Source organism: Nycticebus coucang, chromosome 16, assembly GCF_027406575.1.
Source record: "Nycticebus coucang isolate mNycCou1 chromosome 16, mNycCou1.pri, whole genome shotgun sequence".
In the NCBI taxonomy this organism is placed as follows: Eukaryota; Metazoa; Chordata; class Mammalia; order Primates; family Lorisidae; genus Nycticebus; species Nycticebus coucang.
In genome coordinates, this window is record NC_069795.1 from 47009685 (window position 1) to 47027588 (window position 17904).

The 17904-nt window shown below is 35.2% G+C and overlaps 1 protein-coding gene across 1 annotated transcript; it reads right to left on the reverse strand.

Annotated features, from left to right (window-relative positions):
- Positions 1-1712: 1712 nt before the first annotated feature.
- On the reverse strand, positions 1713-2687 carry LOC128567926 (olfactory receptor 5H8-like). The gene has a single exon (XM_053565537.1). The coding sequence runs from the start codon at positions 2685-2687 to the stop codon at positions 1713-1715; it is 975 nt and encodes a 324-aa protein (XP_053421512.1).
- Positions 2688-17904: the final 15217 nt, after the last annotated feature.

The following is a 17904-nucleotide window of genomic DNA, read 5'->3' on the forward strand; positions in this document are numbered from 1 at the left end:
TTGTGAACAGAATATGGAGAGTAGATATTTTTAACAACTTTCAAGATAAATGTCATGAAGTTGGCCTGAATTTGGTAAATTTTAGTGAGTGTATGTATAGAAAGAGCATCTTCCATGAGAGGAAACATGAAGGATTTAAGGTACAGATAAAAAAGTTATTAACCTTTTTATTAACCCAGATACTCCCTTTTCATGGTCACTTTCATAAGCAAAATCTCTGTCCCAAAGGTCCTATTTTACGTGACACTTTGAAACAAGTTGTATGTATTGTTAATTATATCTGAGCAAATGAAACACATCATCATCATTTTTGTAACTATGCTAATGTTGAACCAGGAGATAGTCAGTGTGGATTTTCTATATGATTCTAAAGTGTGTTGGCTATCACAGGGATAGGCATTAGCCAAAATTTTATCTCTGTGAGAACAGATAGTTAAATTTTATGAAGGATAGAATCAGCAATGTGAATTATCTAAAGAAAATTTCTATAGGAATACAGCATTTCTGTGCGATATCATGCCAAATCAAAATGACTTGAATACTAAATATGTAGGGTATGTGGCATAAACTCCATAAAATTTCAAAACATTTCTTCAAAAGGAAATTTTGTATAAACACTTTTCTGAGTTATCAAAGGTCACTGATGAGCAGGATGACATAAGTGAATCATTTGAGGAATACACAGCAATTATGGATGTATTTATTGGTAAATACAAGGAAGAAAGGTTCACTGACTTTGAAATCATGACATCACACTCAAATTAGCATTTCAGGCTCACCTAGTTGATATCAGCAAGGCACCTAAACAAACACAGATGGAATTGATTGAGCTCTCAGTAAATGACATCATAAATTTATTGTTTGAGGCTAAAAAAAAAAAAATTCCAGTTGAAATATGAACAAATGTTGTTGAATACCTACTCCTTCAGCAACATTCCCAAGAAATGCTTTCCTGATGTTGAACCACTTATTGCTGTGAATCTACATTCCCCTCCCAAATGAAGATGCCCTTAATTGGATAACATATATTTTATTTAAGGTCACAAATGACAGATACCATCTAGAGGATCAACTGCAGCTATGGACCTCCATGCTCCAACCAAATATTCAAATGCTTTCTAACAAAAAGTGATACAATAAAGTTCATTAAAAGCTACTTAACGTTAAAATTAACAAATAGTTTTCAGTTTTTGAAATTTTTAGACATGTAGAAGTTAGATTTTTTAAAAAATAATGTACATTTTTAAGTATGTCTAATTGAAGTTTCTTGAATGTGACCTTATATGATTACAGCTGAATTAATGCAGCCTTCCAGTGTGAAAAGTTTTCACACCCCTGATCCAGGCTCCATTCCTTTATTTGCTATATACCTTATCTTACTCAATGTCTTTTCAGGGGAACTATATAGTTTTAGCAGTCCATTAATTATAAAGTCACATGAAGAACATAAAACCTATAAAATGTTTTCGTTTATTTTCTGCTCTAACTATTCTAGTATGCCAGGAATACATAATTAATATTTCACATATATTTTTGAATAATAGATACAAATATTTTAGGGTATTAGGTGTTAACACTTTAAATCACTAAAAAGCTAGGACAATTGCAATTTGCAAAAATACTTTCAACATGTACAAAATCATACCTACATCTATACTGCAAAAAGTTTTGTAATTGTTTTATTGAAAAGAGAAGAGATATTTGTAGAAGACCTAACCTATTTTCTCTAATGTTTTTGTCAATGAGTCTATGACTTTCTTATTTCTCAGGCTATAAATAATTGGATTTAAGAAAGGAATTATAACAGTGTAAAATAGAGAGTCCATCATATCTTCATCAGCAGCTTGTGGCGATCGAGGGCGCACATACATGAAGAGCAGAGGGCCATAATATAAAGACACAGATAGGAGATGAGCCCCACAGGTGGAGAAGGCTTTCCTTATGCCTTTGAGGGACTGTTTTTTAAAGACTGTAAAGAGAACAAATGTGTAAGAGACAAGAACTGTTCCAATAGTGAATACTTGAATTGAACCTGAGAAAATAAAAACCATTAGGTAATTAATAGAAGGATCAGTGCAGGAAATTTTATACAATGGGATGATATCACAGTAGAAGTGATGTATTATTTTGGAGTCACAGAAAGTTAATCTGAATAAAAAACTCACATGAATTATGGCATGAAGAAAGCCACCGACAAAGGACAAGACTAATAGCCGGGTGCACAGTGCATTGTTCATAATCACTGGGTAGAGTAAAGGTTTGCATATGGCTACATAGCGATCATATGCCATTGTTGCCAAGAGAAAGCATTCTGTGGTTACACTGACTGCAAAGGAAAAGAACTGTATCTTGCACTCGGAGAAAGAGATCATCTGACTCTCCACTAAGAAGCCGACCAGCATGTTGGGGGTCACTGTAGATGATATCCAAGTGTCCACAAAGGCTAAATTCCCGAGGAATAAGTACATGGGGATGTGAAGGTGAGGGTCATTCCAGATGAGAGCAATCAGACCCAGGTTCCCAGTGACAGTGATGAGATAGATCAACAAGAATATAAGGAAAAGGGGGATGTTCCACTCTGGTTGATGTGTAAGTCCTGTGAGAACAAACTCTGTCAGCAATGTCACATTTTCCATGTCCTTGTGTGGTGTCCTCTGAAATAAAATGCAGTAAATAAATATAAACATAAATATAAATATTCACTAAATAATTACTATAAGTTGAATTTTGGATAAAGGAATTGAAATAAAACCAAAATCTTATCAGATTGGCCATTATTCATTACTTCTAAACTGAAGGAAACTAAAGGAAGGAAAATTCAATTAGTCTCCATTCAAAACATGGGAGGATTTAACAGATTCAGAAAAAAGGAGAGGCATTCTGAGCAGGTGCTAAATCTGTGGGGACACCATTGAAGGTGGTAAAAATAAAATCCTGTTTCTGAGGTAGGACTCCAATGTCAAAAGAAAAGAAATTAAAAGGACAAAGATTAATAAAATAAGTAAGTGCCATATTAAGAATCCTGAACTTTAATTCTCAAACAATAGTCATGCACTGAAAACTTGTCAAATTGCGAGTGGCATTGTGAAGTCTTTTTTAAATCAAATATTTGGTGTGTGGAAAACACACTGCAAGTAGGGGCAACTGGAGTCGGGAGCTCTAATCGGAGAGCTGCTACTGTTTTCCAGGAGTTCCCCAAATAGATGACACATTTGAATTGTCTGAAGAGCTTGTGAGAAATACAAATTACGAGGTAACAGTGTAGAGACCCACAAAAACAGCAGTGCGACAATGAGGCACAGGAATGTTCATATTGAAAACCTTCCTCAAAGGACATGAGTGCATGTGAAGTGATTAGACTGCGAGTAACAGGGCTTTGGGAGTGATGAGAACAAAGAGATAGACACGAGACACACAGAATCGCTAGGACTGGTGCATATTGGGTGTGGAGGGGATGATTAGTGAAAGAGAGTGACTGGGTAGATCATTAAATATTAAGATCGAGAACTTACTTGCTTCGGCAAAATAGAGAAGGAGGGTCCTCTGAGTATTTATATGACACATACTTGGTAGCACAAGTCTATTAAGTATTAATAAAAATGTCTTTGGAGTCATGGGAGTAGTTACAGTGTAAGTTATAGACCAAGTATCCATTGGAGAGTTTACAAAAGAAAGGGAAGAAGAGGATGATGGACACTTGAGGAGCTTATGTTGGAGAGGAGAAAACATCAGAACAGCAGTCCCAGCTTTTGTGTGGTTTTGCTTTCCATGGTGTCAGTTACCTGTGACCGATTGTAGTCCAAAAGTATCACATACAATAAGATTTTGTGAGACACAGAAGGAAAGGTTATATTGACATAACTTTTATTACACTGCTTTGTTATAATTGTTGGACTTTTTATTAATTATTGTTGATCTCTTACGGTGACCAATTTATAAATTAAATTTTATGACAGGTAGTATGTAAAAGAAAAGCACAGAGCAGAACAGATAGGGTTCAGTACTGCTTGACATTTCAGGCATCCACTGGGGGCCGTGGAAGGCATGCCTGCTAATAAGGGGGGCTACTGCATATGTCATTGATGAGATGACAACACCTGATCCCCTTTTCCACCACATAATGCTTGGAGGTGAGCAGAGTCTACCACCCAGTCCAGAAGTCAACAAAGCTGGAAAGATATTTTTCCATCAACCTTGCACCTTGAGTAAGGGCATTTGATCTATGTTTGCCCTGTCAGAGTTCTCCAATAGGGAAAGAAACAGAGAGAGACAGTTAAAGGGTCAGAAGAGAATTTTGGTGGCAAAAACAGCAGGGCAGCAGTAAGCATCCTGCACCCGTCACAATGACACTGACACTGTCCGGGCATCTGAAGTCAGCAGGAGGAGCAGCAGCTTCCACTGAGCTAATGTTGAACTTGGTTCTCGGTGGTGACTACATGTCCTGCTTCCTTCTTTTACTGCCCATTTTCCCAGCTCATTCTTCAAACCTTAGTACCTTTTCTGTGGGAGAGAAAATGCCCATTCGACCCACTCATTTCCTATTGCAACTGAGGCCCTGCCTCCAACAAATGAAAGACTAGAAAGAGACCAGGAAAAGATAACATGCAGGGTGGTCAGAGGAGCAGGAGGGATGTGGAAAAGCTGAGTTCAAGAGGACAAAGTGAGGGACAGACCACATGCCAAAATAAGTGCTGTAGTAAAACAAGGAGTGAGCAGAGATCATAATATAATTCAGGAAATGTTTAGAGCCTTTAAGGGAGCGGTTTCCATTTTGTGACATAGTTCTTATCACAGGTCAGAGGATAATGAGAATTCAATGGTAAATGAAATAAAAATGGAGCACTCTAAGAAATGATGAGCACAGTTGACAGGTGTCTGCTCCACAGACAAATGTAAGTTTTTTTACAGAAGGTTTGAGAGAAGTTTTGAATGAGATAAGAGAGGAAGTTATGGAGAGAGGAAAGGTGACAGAGGAAAGGGAGCAGAGGAAAGGGGAAGGAGCAACCTGGATAAGTGAAAAGAGAACAAAGAGGAAGAACAAATATAGGTGGAAAAGAAGAGCATACATGGATCAGTGTTGTAAAGACAAACTAAAAAGCTGGAGTAGAGAAGATTAGAGAAAGGCTGATGACTAATAATGGATAAAGGTCCTAGGCTTAGGCTGGCAAATGTTTGTCTTAGCCCTAGGACTTCTTAAAAGATGAAATTTTTTTCTTTTTCTGTTATTCAAAATTTAGTGTTTACTTTCTTTTGCTATTTTTGCATGAAAAGAGAGCTTTGATTTTAAATTTTATTTTACACACTTTGCATTGCAGGTACTAACACTGCCTGAGACTTCTTTGCATATTTAAAAGTTAATTTATCATTGTTTTTAGAACAATTACAACTGACTTTCTGTGGGAATCTCACTGAATTTACCACTTGAGAACATTCTTTCATCAATTTTTTTTAACAGAATTAAAATAAAGTCAAAAACTAGAACCCGATATAGGTTATATAAATGGCAAAGCCAGCAATTGTAGTTGTTAAATGTATTTTTATTTTATATGGCTTCCTATTATGTAATCCTAAGTCACTACATTTCTGAGAATATTCAAATTCAATTTGTGTGTGGGTACTTATGAACTCATGAATACCAGAACTTATGAAATAATAAACTGATTATGAGAAATACATTTTCTACGTGTTTCCTACTACATACATATACACACATATTATTAATAATTTTACAAATATGTAGCACTAAATTAAATCACTATCAGAAGTAGATTAAAGGATATAGCAGCTAACATTTAAGTGACTTACCTTAAAAGTTTCAGAACATACATTAAATTCAACACAATGAAGTTTTATGTTTAATTATTAGAAAGATTGCTTATTTAAGATTCATTATGACAGAAATTTTTAAACCTAGTTCTCAATTATTTTCCTTTTCATTTCACTAGAACTGATCTTATAAATTCATTGTGGTTAGATTAATAAGGTAAAAAATATTGTTAGAGAGGAACAATCAGTCTCATAACTATTTTAGTTATCCAAATTAAGTCATGGAAAATAAAATATATAGCAAATTTACAATTTGCTTCCCATTTCTCACCTATTTTGGCACTTTATGAATTCAATCTAAAGTTATTATAAATAGCATTTTTAACTTTCTATATGAAAGACGGTGAATATTATAGAATTCTCTTTTACCCATATCCTGAAAGAAATTGTGGAGATCTTTTCAAAGTGTTAGGCTTTCTCAAGCACAAAACCCGCAATGGCACAGGAATGCCAATAACAAAGGTAGCAATTTGCTACATGGTGATTCATTTTGTAAGCTTCATTTCCCAAGCTCAAAAAATGTGGTTTATATAAATTTACTTTCAACATGAGAGCCAACCAATGGTATGACTGTGTGCTTTTGCCAGAAGAGGAAGGAGTGGAAAACTGAAATTCCCCTAAGAACACCTGAGGATTTCCTGTAGAAGGATAAAGTGAAGCTCTTGTACTGGGCACTGTGGATTCAGACAGATGGTCCCACGGGTCATTAGAGTCTTTGTGATAAGCACCCACTAACTGTAGTTCTTTTTTTTTTTGAGACAGTCTTAAGCTGTCTCATGGCAACCTCAAACTTTGGGCTCAAGTGATTCTCTTGCCTCAGCCTCCAAAGTAGCTGGGACTATAGGCGCCTGCCACAATGCCTGGTTATTTTTTTGTTGCCCGGGCTGGGTTTGAAACCACCAGCCTCTGTATGTAGCCGGTGCCCTACCCACCGAGCTACGGGCACCACCCAATTGCAGTTCTTTTAACAACTGAAATTATACTTCATTAATGCCATATATATATAATTTATTGCTCTGAGTACCTTGATTAGTATGATTTTGTCTGAGCTAATTAAAGCATAATTTTTACATAGCCAAAGATCCAGATTTCTTTCTGGGGCCAACTCCAAAGCTGTCCTTTTCATGCAAATTGCAACTCAAATGCAGACATATATTAGCTCCCCTGCTTTCAACTGATGAGAAGTCTACTAGAAAAATGGGGGAAGCCTAGGAATAACAAAGACAAAGGACCACAGTGGGATGATTAATGAAGTTGAACATCAATTCCAGTTCTCATTTGCCATCCCTGATTCTTCTTTGGTTAAATATTCAAATATTTTACATATTTTTAAATAGTTTTGTTATTATTGAGTTCTCAGAACTTTTATATTTTACGGATACAATCTTTTTACCTAATATATGATTTGCAAATACTTTCTGAAAGTCTATGTGTTGTGTTTTTGCTTTTGTTTTTGTTTTGTTTTTGTTTTTGTTTTTCATTTTAACAATGTTTTTGAGAAGCAGAAACTTTTGAGGTGGATACAATTAGTTTAACACTTATCTTTTACTTGTAGTTTGTTATATAAATGTTATATTTCTAGGGTGTACATTGAGGCCTATGATACATTTGATTCCATTTTTGCATATTAGCTGAACCAAAGTGCCTTATTTTCCCCCAACATAAATCCTAATGTTCCAGCATTGTTTGTCATAAATTTTTTCTTTCTCCATTGAATTACCTTTTTACCTTGGTCCAAAGTCAGCTGTCTATATATGATGGGTTTATTTACCCATTCTCTATTCTGTTCTCTTTATTTGTCTATAACAATCTCACACTGTTTTGTTACTGAAGTTCTAAGTTGAGTCTTAGAATCAAATACTGGTAGACCTCCAAACTTGTTCTTTTGCAATGTCATTTTTTACTATTATGCATCTTTTGCAATTTCATGAGAATATTAGATTCATCTTCTCAATTTCTGCAAGAAAGTCTACTGGAATTTTGATATAGATTTTATTAGCCTATAGATATATTAAAGGAAAATTTATATTTCTTCAACATTGAGTCTTTTGACATAAACATCACACACATTTCTATTTGTTTAGTTCTTCTTTAATTTCTCTCAGAGTGGCCAGGAGCAGTGGCTCATGCCTGTAATCCCAGCAGTCTTGGAGGCCAAGGCAGGTGGATCAGCTGTGCTCAGGAGTTCAAGATCAGCCTGAGGAGAGTGAGACCTCCGTCTCTACTTAAAATAGAAAAACTAGCTGGGTGTCATGGCAGGCATCTGTAGTCCCAGCTATTTGGGAGGCTGAGGCATAAGGATTGGTTGAACCCAGGACTTTGAGGTTGCAGTGAGCTACCAAGATGCCATAGCACTCTACCCAGGGCAATAGAGTGAGACTTGGACTCAAAAACAAATAATAAAATAAAACAAAATAAAATAAATAATAATTTCTCTCAGAATTTATTTTCACCAGGTAGATTTTATGTATCTTTAATTTTTTAGAATTCTAAATTCTGTTTAATCATGGAATTTTGGTTCTTACAAATAATCAATCCAAGTAACTAAGATATTGAGGTGAAATGCATAAATACAATTAACTATTACAGGCTCCATTTTCTGTAAGTATATCAGATGGATTAACAAATATTGTCACAAAACCAAAATGTTTTCTTGTCACTATAAAGGTTTACAAAAAGCCGTAAACATGCATATCTTCTTTATCTGGAGAACTTAAATAGATGTCTGAACATTAAGGCAGTGACAGTTCTAAAACAGTGAAAAGTTAAGGCTTTATGCTGTTTTGAAACCAATATTCATAAGAAACTGTGACCAAAGAAAACTTTAATCTACTACGTTGAGTTCCTCGGCCTGGGGTATGTTACTCATCCATTATCAACACTTCTTTTGTATTAAATGTATGGGATAGGAATTAGTAGCGAAACCATCAATTTATTGCCCTTTAATGAAGTATCAGTCCCCTTTTCAGGTTTTATTTTGACCATTTACCCTTTAGAATCAGAAGTATGTGCATTTTTTTTTTTTTGTAAACTTAGAGAATTGATTCTTACCTGCCTGAACGTTGGCTGACAATTAGGCATTCAAAATTCCAAAGTACAGGAAATCCCCAGACCATACTAGATCATGCTCCCATCTCAAAACAGAGAACATTTTCTTGATTATTGAAACAACAGGTTTACCTTTGCTTTCTTTGAAGAAGACTGTTTGGCTTACTTTCGTTAGAAAAATGAAGCATGAAATGAAGAACACTATATTTTAGAGGGATCTATTGTATAATGCAGGCCTCGAGGCACAAATAATATCCTTGCTAGACCAATGGCATTTGTTATCCAAGAAAAAGATGATGAGTAGTAGAGGGAAGAAAAATTCACTTTAAAATGATTACAGATTTCACTCTTTCCCTATAAAGCTCAGTAGAAATGCAAAGTGTTGAAATCTAGCTGAGGATTTCCTCTTTCCAATTTTTTAGCATGACAAAATTCAGATCCTGCCTGTGGGTGCTCTTTGGGAAACTGCTCCAGAGCCACACTCTGGCCTGCTATGGAGAGAAGACAGAATGCCCATGGAGCACACCCAGGGTAACCTAAGAGGCAAGCACGTGCTCCCAGTGTTTGGATGGTTTACTCTTATCTAGAAAGATCACTATTTATGCTAAGTGTTAAATGCTCTTTCTTGAGGCAGTAATTTTATAGCAACAAACCTCTTAGAGGAAATTACTGTACAGAAATGCTGGGATCAATAACAACTCAGGTAAAAAAGGGGTAGCACTGACTACAGGAAAACCATCTCAAAAGTTAAAGACAGGCTCGGCGCCTGTGGCACAAGTGGCTAAGGCACCGGCCACATACATCTGAGCTGGCAGGTTCGAATCCAGCCCGGCCCACCAAACAACAATGACGGCTGCAACCAAAAAATAGCCGAGCGTTGTGGTGGGCCCCTGTGGTCCCAGCTACTTGGGAGGCGGAGGCAGGAAAATCACTTGAGCCCAGGTGTTGGAGGTTGCTGTGAGCTGTGATGCCATGGCACTCTACCCAGAGGGACAGCTTGAGGCTCTGTCTCAAAAAAAAATAAAAAATAAAAAGCTAAAGACAGCTGTAGTTTTTATTAGTGTTTTCAAGTCAGGAAAGAGATGTCAAAGCAGATAAAAATGTATGCAGCCGAGGACGAAAACACCGGAAGCACAGTTGTTTAAGTCTGATGTGGCAGCATCTGATTTCTTTGACTATTACTACCAGGAAAAGGATTTTCTAACAACCAGTGTCAAAAATAATTTTGACACTGCCTGCAATTGAAATTAAGTATGTTTTATTTTGTGTAGAATATTAGGGAGAATATTTGAGAAGTTTATATCCGAGTACCTGGTAAGCTTGGGTTTAGTTAAATGTCTATCTAGGTTTTATAGGTATGAAACACTTTTAAAATGATTGAAATACTTGTTGTGAAAGGGCAAATGTATGCAACAAGGAAACAATTAATTTTATATAAACATCTTACACTCTTACACTTTATACTACATTTCCATATATACACAAATTTCATGTTTACAAGCACAAAGGGAAGAAGCAGCAAAGAATCTAAGCAGCTGCATCAACTGTATTCAACAGAATTAATGCTGTCGTTCCCATTCCCCATTTTCTCAATCCAGAGGGAAATGGTAAAAGCCACCACATACATAGACTCCACTGTTAGAAGTTAGAGTCTGTGAAGTTGGGACACATCTGGGTTTCTGCAGAGCTAACTGAGACCCCATAATGTTTCAGGCCTAATCAGCCAGACGGTGGTTGTCAGTTGCCATTTGAGTTTCATTACAGGTGAAGAACATGCTCCTCTGGTTTCAAAACGAGAACCCCTGGTGTGTGTTTCTGAATTGTTTAATTGAACTTTACTTTCCACAGCAGGTAATTTTTAGCAGCAAAAATTCCTTCAGTTTGGGTCTCTGTATCAGATGAATCAGTAATTGTGGAAAAGCTGAACTATTGCAGAATATTTCCAGACCTGATGAGGGCTACTATCTAAACAGAAAGATAAGTCTCTGTCTGTGTATCAAACATCTGAAGGTCTCAGAAGTTAGAAATTCTCCTACATCAACAGCAGAGGTGTCTTTATTTAAGAAGTCATTTTGAGTCTTTATATCCAGTGATTCCAATACTTGCTCAGAGTTCATGGTGCTACGTCACTCTACTCTCTTTAGTTTGCCTTTCAATACTTGAGGACAGAAAGAACTCTTTGATTTAAAAATCTATTCCAACAATTTGGGTTGGGCCAGATGGAGCTGGGTCATACTATTATTCAAAGTTTGACAGGGCAGATTACTTGACAGGATGTTTTCTAAATACTTTATAATCCACAGTTTGGGTCCTCTTACCTGTCATGTTCTGTGAAGGAAGCATACTATTCCCTGAACCGAAGTGTATAATTGATGAGAATTTCTCAATATCTAATTTAAAAGCTTAGGGCAGGGGTTCTCAGCCTTCCTAATGCCGCAACCTTTTAATATAGTTCCTCATGTGGTGACCCCCATCCATAAAATTATTTTCTTTGCTATTTCATAACTGTAATTTTGCTGTTGTTATGAGTTGTACTGTAAATATCTTATATGCAGGAGACCCCCAAAGGGGTCTGGACCGACAGGTTGAGTACCACTGCCTTCAGGCCTTTCTGAGGTAATAAACCATGAGCCACTGTCTCTGATGGTAAACTGTTGCTTCTAATATTGTCTATAACAATACTGTATGATGAATGAACACTCTCAGAAATGTTTCTGCACCTTCCAGCTTGGTCCATCTGTACGTGATCATCTTTCAGTCTTTGCCTCACATCACCTTGAGTTTCTCTAGAGAACCCACCTGACTGAAAACTCATCAATCTCAGTGGCTACAGATGAAGTTACCTTAGAGGTGAACACTATGGGAAGGGACACTCACAAAACAAGCAACAAATCAGTTTGAAAACAAGACCATACAGCAGAATTAGAGCTAGCCCCCTCATTCATGAGGTGTGAGACATTCTGTCAGTACATGGACTGAAGAAGTGCTGTTCTTTCACCATGGGCCCTAGTTCTTGTGAAGGATTAGGTAGAATTTTACACTCTTCAACACCTCTACTAACAGGCTTAATTTTGGAAAAAGGCAGGCTGTCCTGAGGACAGCACCCCTCTAAACCTAGGCAGAGGATCAGGTTCTTATTTAAAAGGGCATAAGAGCATGGCCCCATGGTAGAGCCCTGATTGACACCTTGCACCACAGATTGGATGGAGGAGTTGGCTGTCAGCACACTGTCAGGTATAGGAGACTCCCACATCACTGGTAATTTAATGGAAGCCACTTTGGATTTTGATAGAAGCAACTTCTAGAGATTATCTCAGAAGTGGTTTTAAAAAGTCTGTTTTCTGGCATCCCAGCTGCAAGAGTCTTCAAATGAAGCTACTAGCATTATTTCTGAAGTTTCTAGTTCTTGAGGGTCTGGTGTGAGGATCAGCAGTGTGTAGTGACCGCATCTGAAATCTCCTCTCAGGGATATTCCAGTACTGTTAATTCCAGTCTTCATATACCACAAATTAGGTCTCTAGACTTATTGCCCACCATACTGCTAACTATAGTCATCATACTGTGCACTGGATCTCTAGATTTACTAACCACCATTCTGAATACTGCAATACTTTTTTTATACTCCACATACACTTATAAATGAGATTATGCAGTATATTTCTTTTTCTGGCCTATTTCATTTAGCATGATATCCTGCAGAGTCATAAATGGCAAGATTTTCAAGCTAAGGCTGAAAAATATACCTAATACATGCATATTATTCACATACAATGTAAATATCATGCACATTCTGTATCTTTATTCATTCATCCATCAATGAACACTTAGTTTGTTTCCATTATTTTGGCTAAATATGAGTAAGTATTACCATGAACATGGGACACAGATGTCTCTTTCCTATACTAATTTTATTTCTTTTGTGCATAAACTAAGAATAGGGTTTGCTGGATTATATGGTTGTTCTAGTCCTCATTTTTGGAGGAACTTCCCTACTGTTTTCCATAATGGCTGTGTACTAATTTATGTTCCTTCCACATAAAACTTCTCTTTTCTCTATATAGAGCCAATACTTATCTTCTGGATTATTGATAATAGCCATCCTAACAGGTGTGAGGTGATATCTCATTGTTGTTTTGATTTGTATTTTCCCAGTGATTAGTGATTTTGAGCACTTTTTCATGTACCTGTTGACCATTTCTTTGTATGTCTTTCACAGAAACTCTTTAGTTTGATTTAGTGTCATTTGGTTTTGCTTTTCTTTCCTGTGCTTTCAGTATTTTATCTTACAGATTATTGCCAAGACCAATTTCAAGAGTCCAATTTCATTCTTTTGCATGTCAATACCTAGTTTTTCCAGTACCACTTTTTGAAGAGAATGAGTCCGATCGTATGTATACTTTTGGTGTCTTTTTGAAAATTAGTTGACTGTGCATGAGTGGGTTTATTTCTGGGCTCTCTCTTCTCCTCCACTGGTTTATCTCTCTGTCTTTATGCTAGTATGATACTGGTTTGATTACTATAGCTATGTAACATAATTTGAAATCAGGAGGTATGATGCTTCCAACTTTCTACTTCTTTTTCAAGATTTTCTGGCTGTTATGGATCCTTGTGATTCAATAAAATATTTAGAATTTTTTTCTGTTTCTGTGAAAAATATCATTGGTTTTTTAATTGGGATTTAATCTGAATATAACTTGAATCATATGGACATTTTAACAATATTCATTCTTCTCATTTATCTCTTTGTGTCTTCTTCAATTACTTTTACTAATATTTTATAATTTCCAGTGTAAAAAGACTGGAAACCTCTTTGATTAAATTTACTCCTATTTTATTCTCTCTGATGCTATTGTAAATGAGATTATTATTTTCTTGATTTTTTTTCAGTTAAATTGTTGTTACTGTAAAGAAATGCAGCTGATTTTTGTATGTTGATTTTGTATTCTGCACTTTACTAGATTCCGTTGTAAGTTCTAATAGCTTTTATGGAGTCCTTCATGTTTTGCATTAATACATATAAAATCATGTCATCTACAATAAGGGATAGTTTTACTTCTTCTTCTTTGATCTGGGTTACTTCTTTTCTTGTTTGGTCTTGTTAGAACTTCTTGTGGTATGTTGAAGAGAAGTGGGAGGAGTGGGCATCCCCACCCAATCCTGAGGAAAACTTTCAGGCTTTCCCCATTATTGCTACATTAACTCAGGGCTTTTAATAAATGACTTTTAACAAATGGCTTTTATTGTGTTGAGGAAATGTTCTTGTATACTTTGGTAAGAGTTTTTCATCTCTAAAATAATGAAATAGTGTTGAATTCTGTCGAATGCTTTCATTGCAGTTATTGAAATGATCGTGTGGTTCTTAATCTTTGTGTTAGTGTGATATATCAAATTAATTGATTTACATTTGTTAAACTTGTATTCCAGGGTTAAATCTCACTTTATGACAATATCATCATTCTGGTGTGTTGAATTTAGTTTTCTGGTATTTTATTGATGATTTTTCAATTTATGTTCATCACAGACATTGGCTTGTAGTTTTCTTGTGTCATTGTCTGGTTTAGGATGATACTGGCCTCATAAAATTAGTTTAGAGAGTCTCCTCCTACTTTAAGAAGGACTAGAATTAAATATACTTTGAATGGTAGAGTTTAACTATGAAACCATGTGATCCTGAGCTTTTCTTTGTTGGGAGGTTTTTGATGACTACTTCAATCCCCTTGTTCCTTATTGGTCTATTCAGATTTTCTATTTCTTCTTGGTTTAGTTGGGGTAGATTGTATGTTTCAAGACTTTATTCATTTTTCTTCTAAAGTATCTATTTGGTATGTTCTTTACTTTCTGATTTTATTTATTTTAGTCTTTCCTCTTTTCTTAGTTAAGCCAAAGCTTTGTTGATTTATTTATTTAAAAAGTCAACTCTTAATTTTGTTGACTTTCTCTGTATTTTTCTTTTCTCCATTTGAGTTATGATTGCTCTGATCTTTATTATTTCCATCCTTGTAAAACATTAGGTTTAGTTTATTTTTTTTTTCCAGGTCCTTGATGTGTAAATTTCAGTTTATTTGAGATATTTATTTCTTTAATATGGAAATTTATAAATTTATTTATTTATTTGAAATATTTATAAATGCCCATATGAAATATTTATAATGAATATTTATTTATTATAAATGCCTATATAAATATTTATAAATGCCTATATTAAACGCCATAAATTCCCCTCCTGTACTGTTTTGGTGGGTTGTGTTTTTGTCTTTTTTCATTTCAAAATATTTTTGTGTATTTTTATTTTTTAACTGATAAATAACAATTTTATATATTAATGGTGCACAACGTGATGGTTTGATGTATGTATATATTTATAAAACTAAATTAACATAATTAACATATGCATAACCTCAAATACTTACCATGTTTTGTGGAAAGAGCACCCCAAATCAACTTTCTTAGAAATTTTCAATTTTCAAGTATTCAATATATTGTTGTTAACTATAACCACTATGATGTATAATAAACCTCTTGAACATTTTCCTCTTGTCCAACTAAAATTTTACATTCTTTGATCATCACCCTAATCACAGTAATCACCCTACCCCCAGTCTCTAGTAACCTCATTTTACTCTTTAGATTTACAAGTTAAACTTTTAAATATTCCACACATAAGTGAACTTATGCATTATTTTTCTTTCTGTCCTAAGTTTATTTCACTTACCATCATAGCCTCCAGAACTATGTTGTTAAAATGACAGGATTTCCTTCTCTTTAAAAACTAAATAATATTATATTATGTATATTACATTCCACAGTTTCCTTATCTACTCATCTGTTGGGTGCTTCAGTTGCTTCTGCCTCTTAGCTATTGTAAGTACTAATGCAATGAACATAGAAGGCTTCTATGCCTTTAACATATAATTTCATGTTCTTTGGATGTATACTCAGTAGTGGAGTTTCTGGAGTAGACATTCAAAAATATTTGCAAATACAAATAAACAAGTCAATGAATTCGTGTGTCACTGTGCTAATCTAAGGTTCAAATACTGTAAGCATAACACTGTTTTGGTCAATGATGGACTAAATACATGACAGTGGTCTCATAGTTTTATTAGGGAGCTGTAAATTTTTCATCACTTATTGATGGCATACCATCATAATGTAGCACAGCACATTACTCATGCATTCGTGGTGATGCTGGTGTAAACAAACCTACTGTGCTTCCAGTCCTATAAAAGTACAGCACATACCATCATGTACAGTACATAGCACCTTCTAGTGATAATAAATAACTATGTTGCTTATTTATATACCTACTATATTATACTTTTTATTGTTATTTTAGAGTATACTGCTTCTATCATATATTTTTAAAGGGTTAAATGTAAAACAACCTCAGGCAGGTCTGTCAGGAGGTGTTCCAGAAGAAAGCACCATTATCACAGGAAAGGACAGCTCCATGCATATTATTGCCTCTAAAAACCTTCTAGTAGGATAAGATGTGGAAGTGGAAGAAAGTGATACTGATGATCTGCTCCTGTGTAGGCCTAGCCTAATGTGTAAGTTTACACCTTAGTTTTTTAAAAAGATGTTTAGAAAGTTAAAAAACAAAAACAAATATTTTAAAAACAGAAGAAAACTTACAGAATAATGATATGAAGAAAGAAAATTCTTCCAGTTATACAATGTTTTTGTGTTTTAAGCTGAGTGTTTTTTCAAAAGAGTCAAAAGATAAAAAAAAAATTAAAGGCTACCGATTTATGAATGTTGATTTTGTAACCTGAGACGCTGCTGTATTCCTTGATCACTTCTAGGAGTTTTGTAGTAGAGTCCCTAGTGTTTTCCAGATACACAATCATATCATCTGCGAAGAGCGAGAGTTTGATCTCTTCTGACCATTCAATCCTGTAATTCCTCTGCTGGGCATATACCCAGAAGACCAAAAATCACAACATAACAAAGATATTTGTACCAGAATGTTTATTGCAGCCCAATTCATAATTGCTAAGTCATGGAAAAAGCCGAAGTGCCCATCGATCCACGAATGGATTAATAAATTGTGGTATATGTATACCATGGAATACTATGCAGCCTTAAAGAAAGATGGAGACTTTACCTCTTTCATGTTTACATGGATGGAGCTGGAACATATTCTTCTTAGTAAAGTATCCCAAGAATGGAAGAAAAAATACCCAATGTACACAGCCCTACTATGAAACTAATTTGGGACTCTCACATGAAAGCTATAACCCAGCTACAACTTAACAACAGGGGGAAGTGGGAAAGGGGGGGGTGGATAGAGGGAGGGGAATCGGTGGGATCACACCTGTGGTGCATATTACGGGGGTATTTGCGAAACTTGGTAAATGTGGAATGTAGATGTTTTGGCACAGTAACTGAGATAACGCCGGAAAGGCTATGTTAACCACTGTGATAAAAAAGTGTCAAATGGTTTATGAAGTGAGTGTATGATGCCCCATAATCATATCATTGTATACAGTTATGATTTAATAAAAAAATTAAAAAAAAAAATTAAAAAGTTTATAAAGTAAAAAAGTGGCAGTAAGCTAAGGTTAATTTATTTTGAAGAAATTTTTTTTAGAAATTTATCGTAGTCTAAGCATACAATGTTTATGAAGTCTATAGTAGTGTACTGTAAACATTAGAAACAAATTAATTAAACAAGTGAACAGAGGAACATAGAACATGTGCACATGGCCCAGTGTCTATGGTAGAGTGGAAGGCAAGGAGATGAGGAGACAAGAATAGCTGGAGAGCCAAATAAGAATAATATATTTATTCTCTATTCTATTCCATATATCTATCCAGCCACGTATCCTCATTTGATCTTTGATAAGCCTAAGAAAAATAAGCAGTGAGGAAAAGAATTTCTATTTAATAAATATTACTGGAAGAACTAGCTAGTGACCTATAGAAGACTGAAACTGGACCCACAGCTCTCATCACTAACAAAAATTGATTCTCACCATATAAAAGATTTAAATTTAAGACATGAAACTATAAGCATACTAGAAGAGA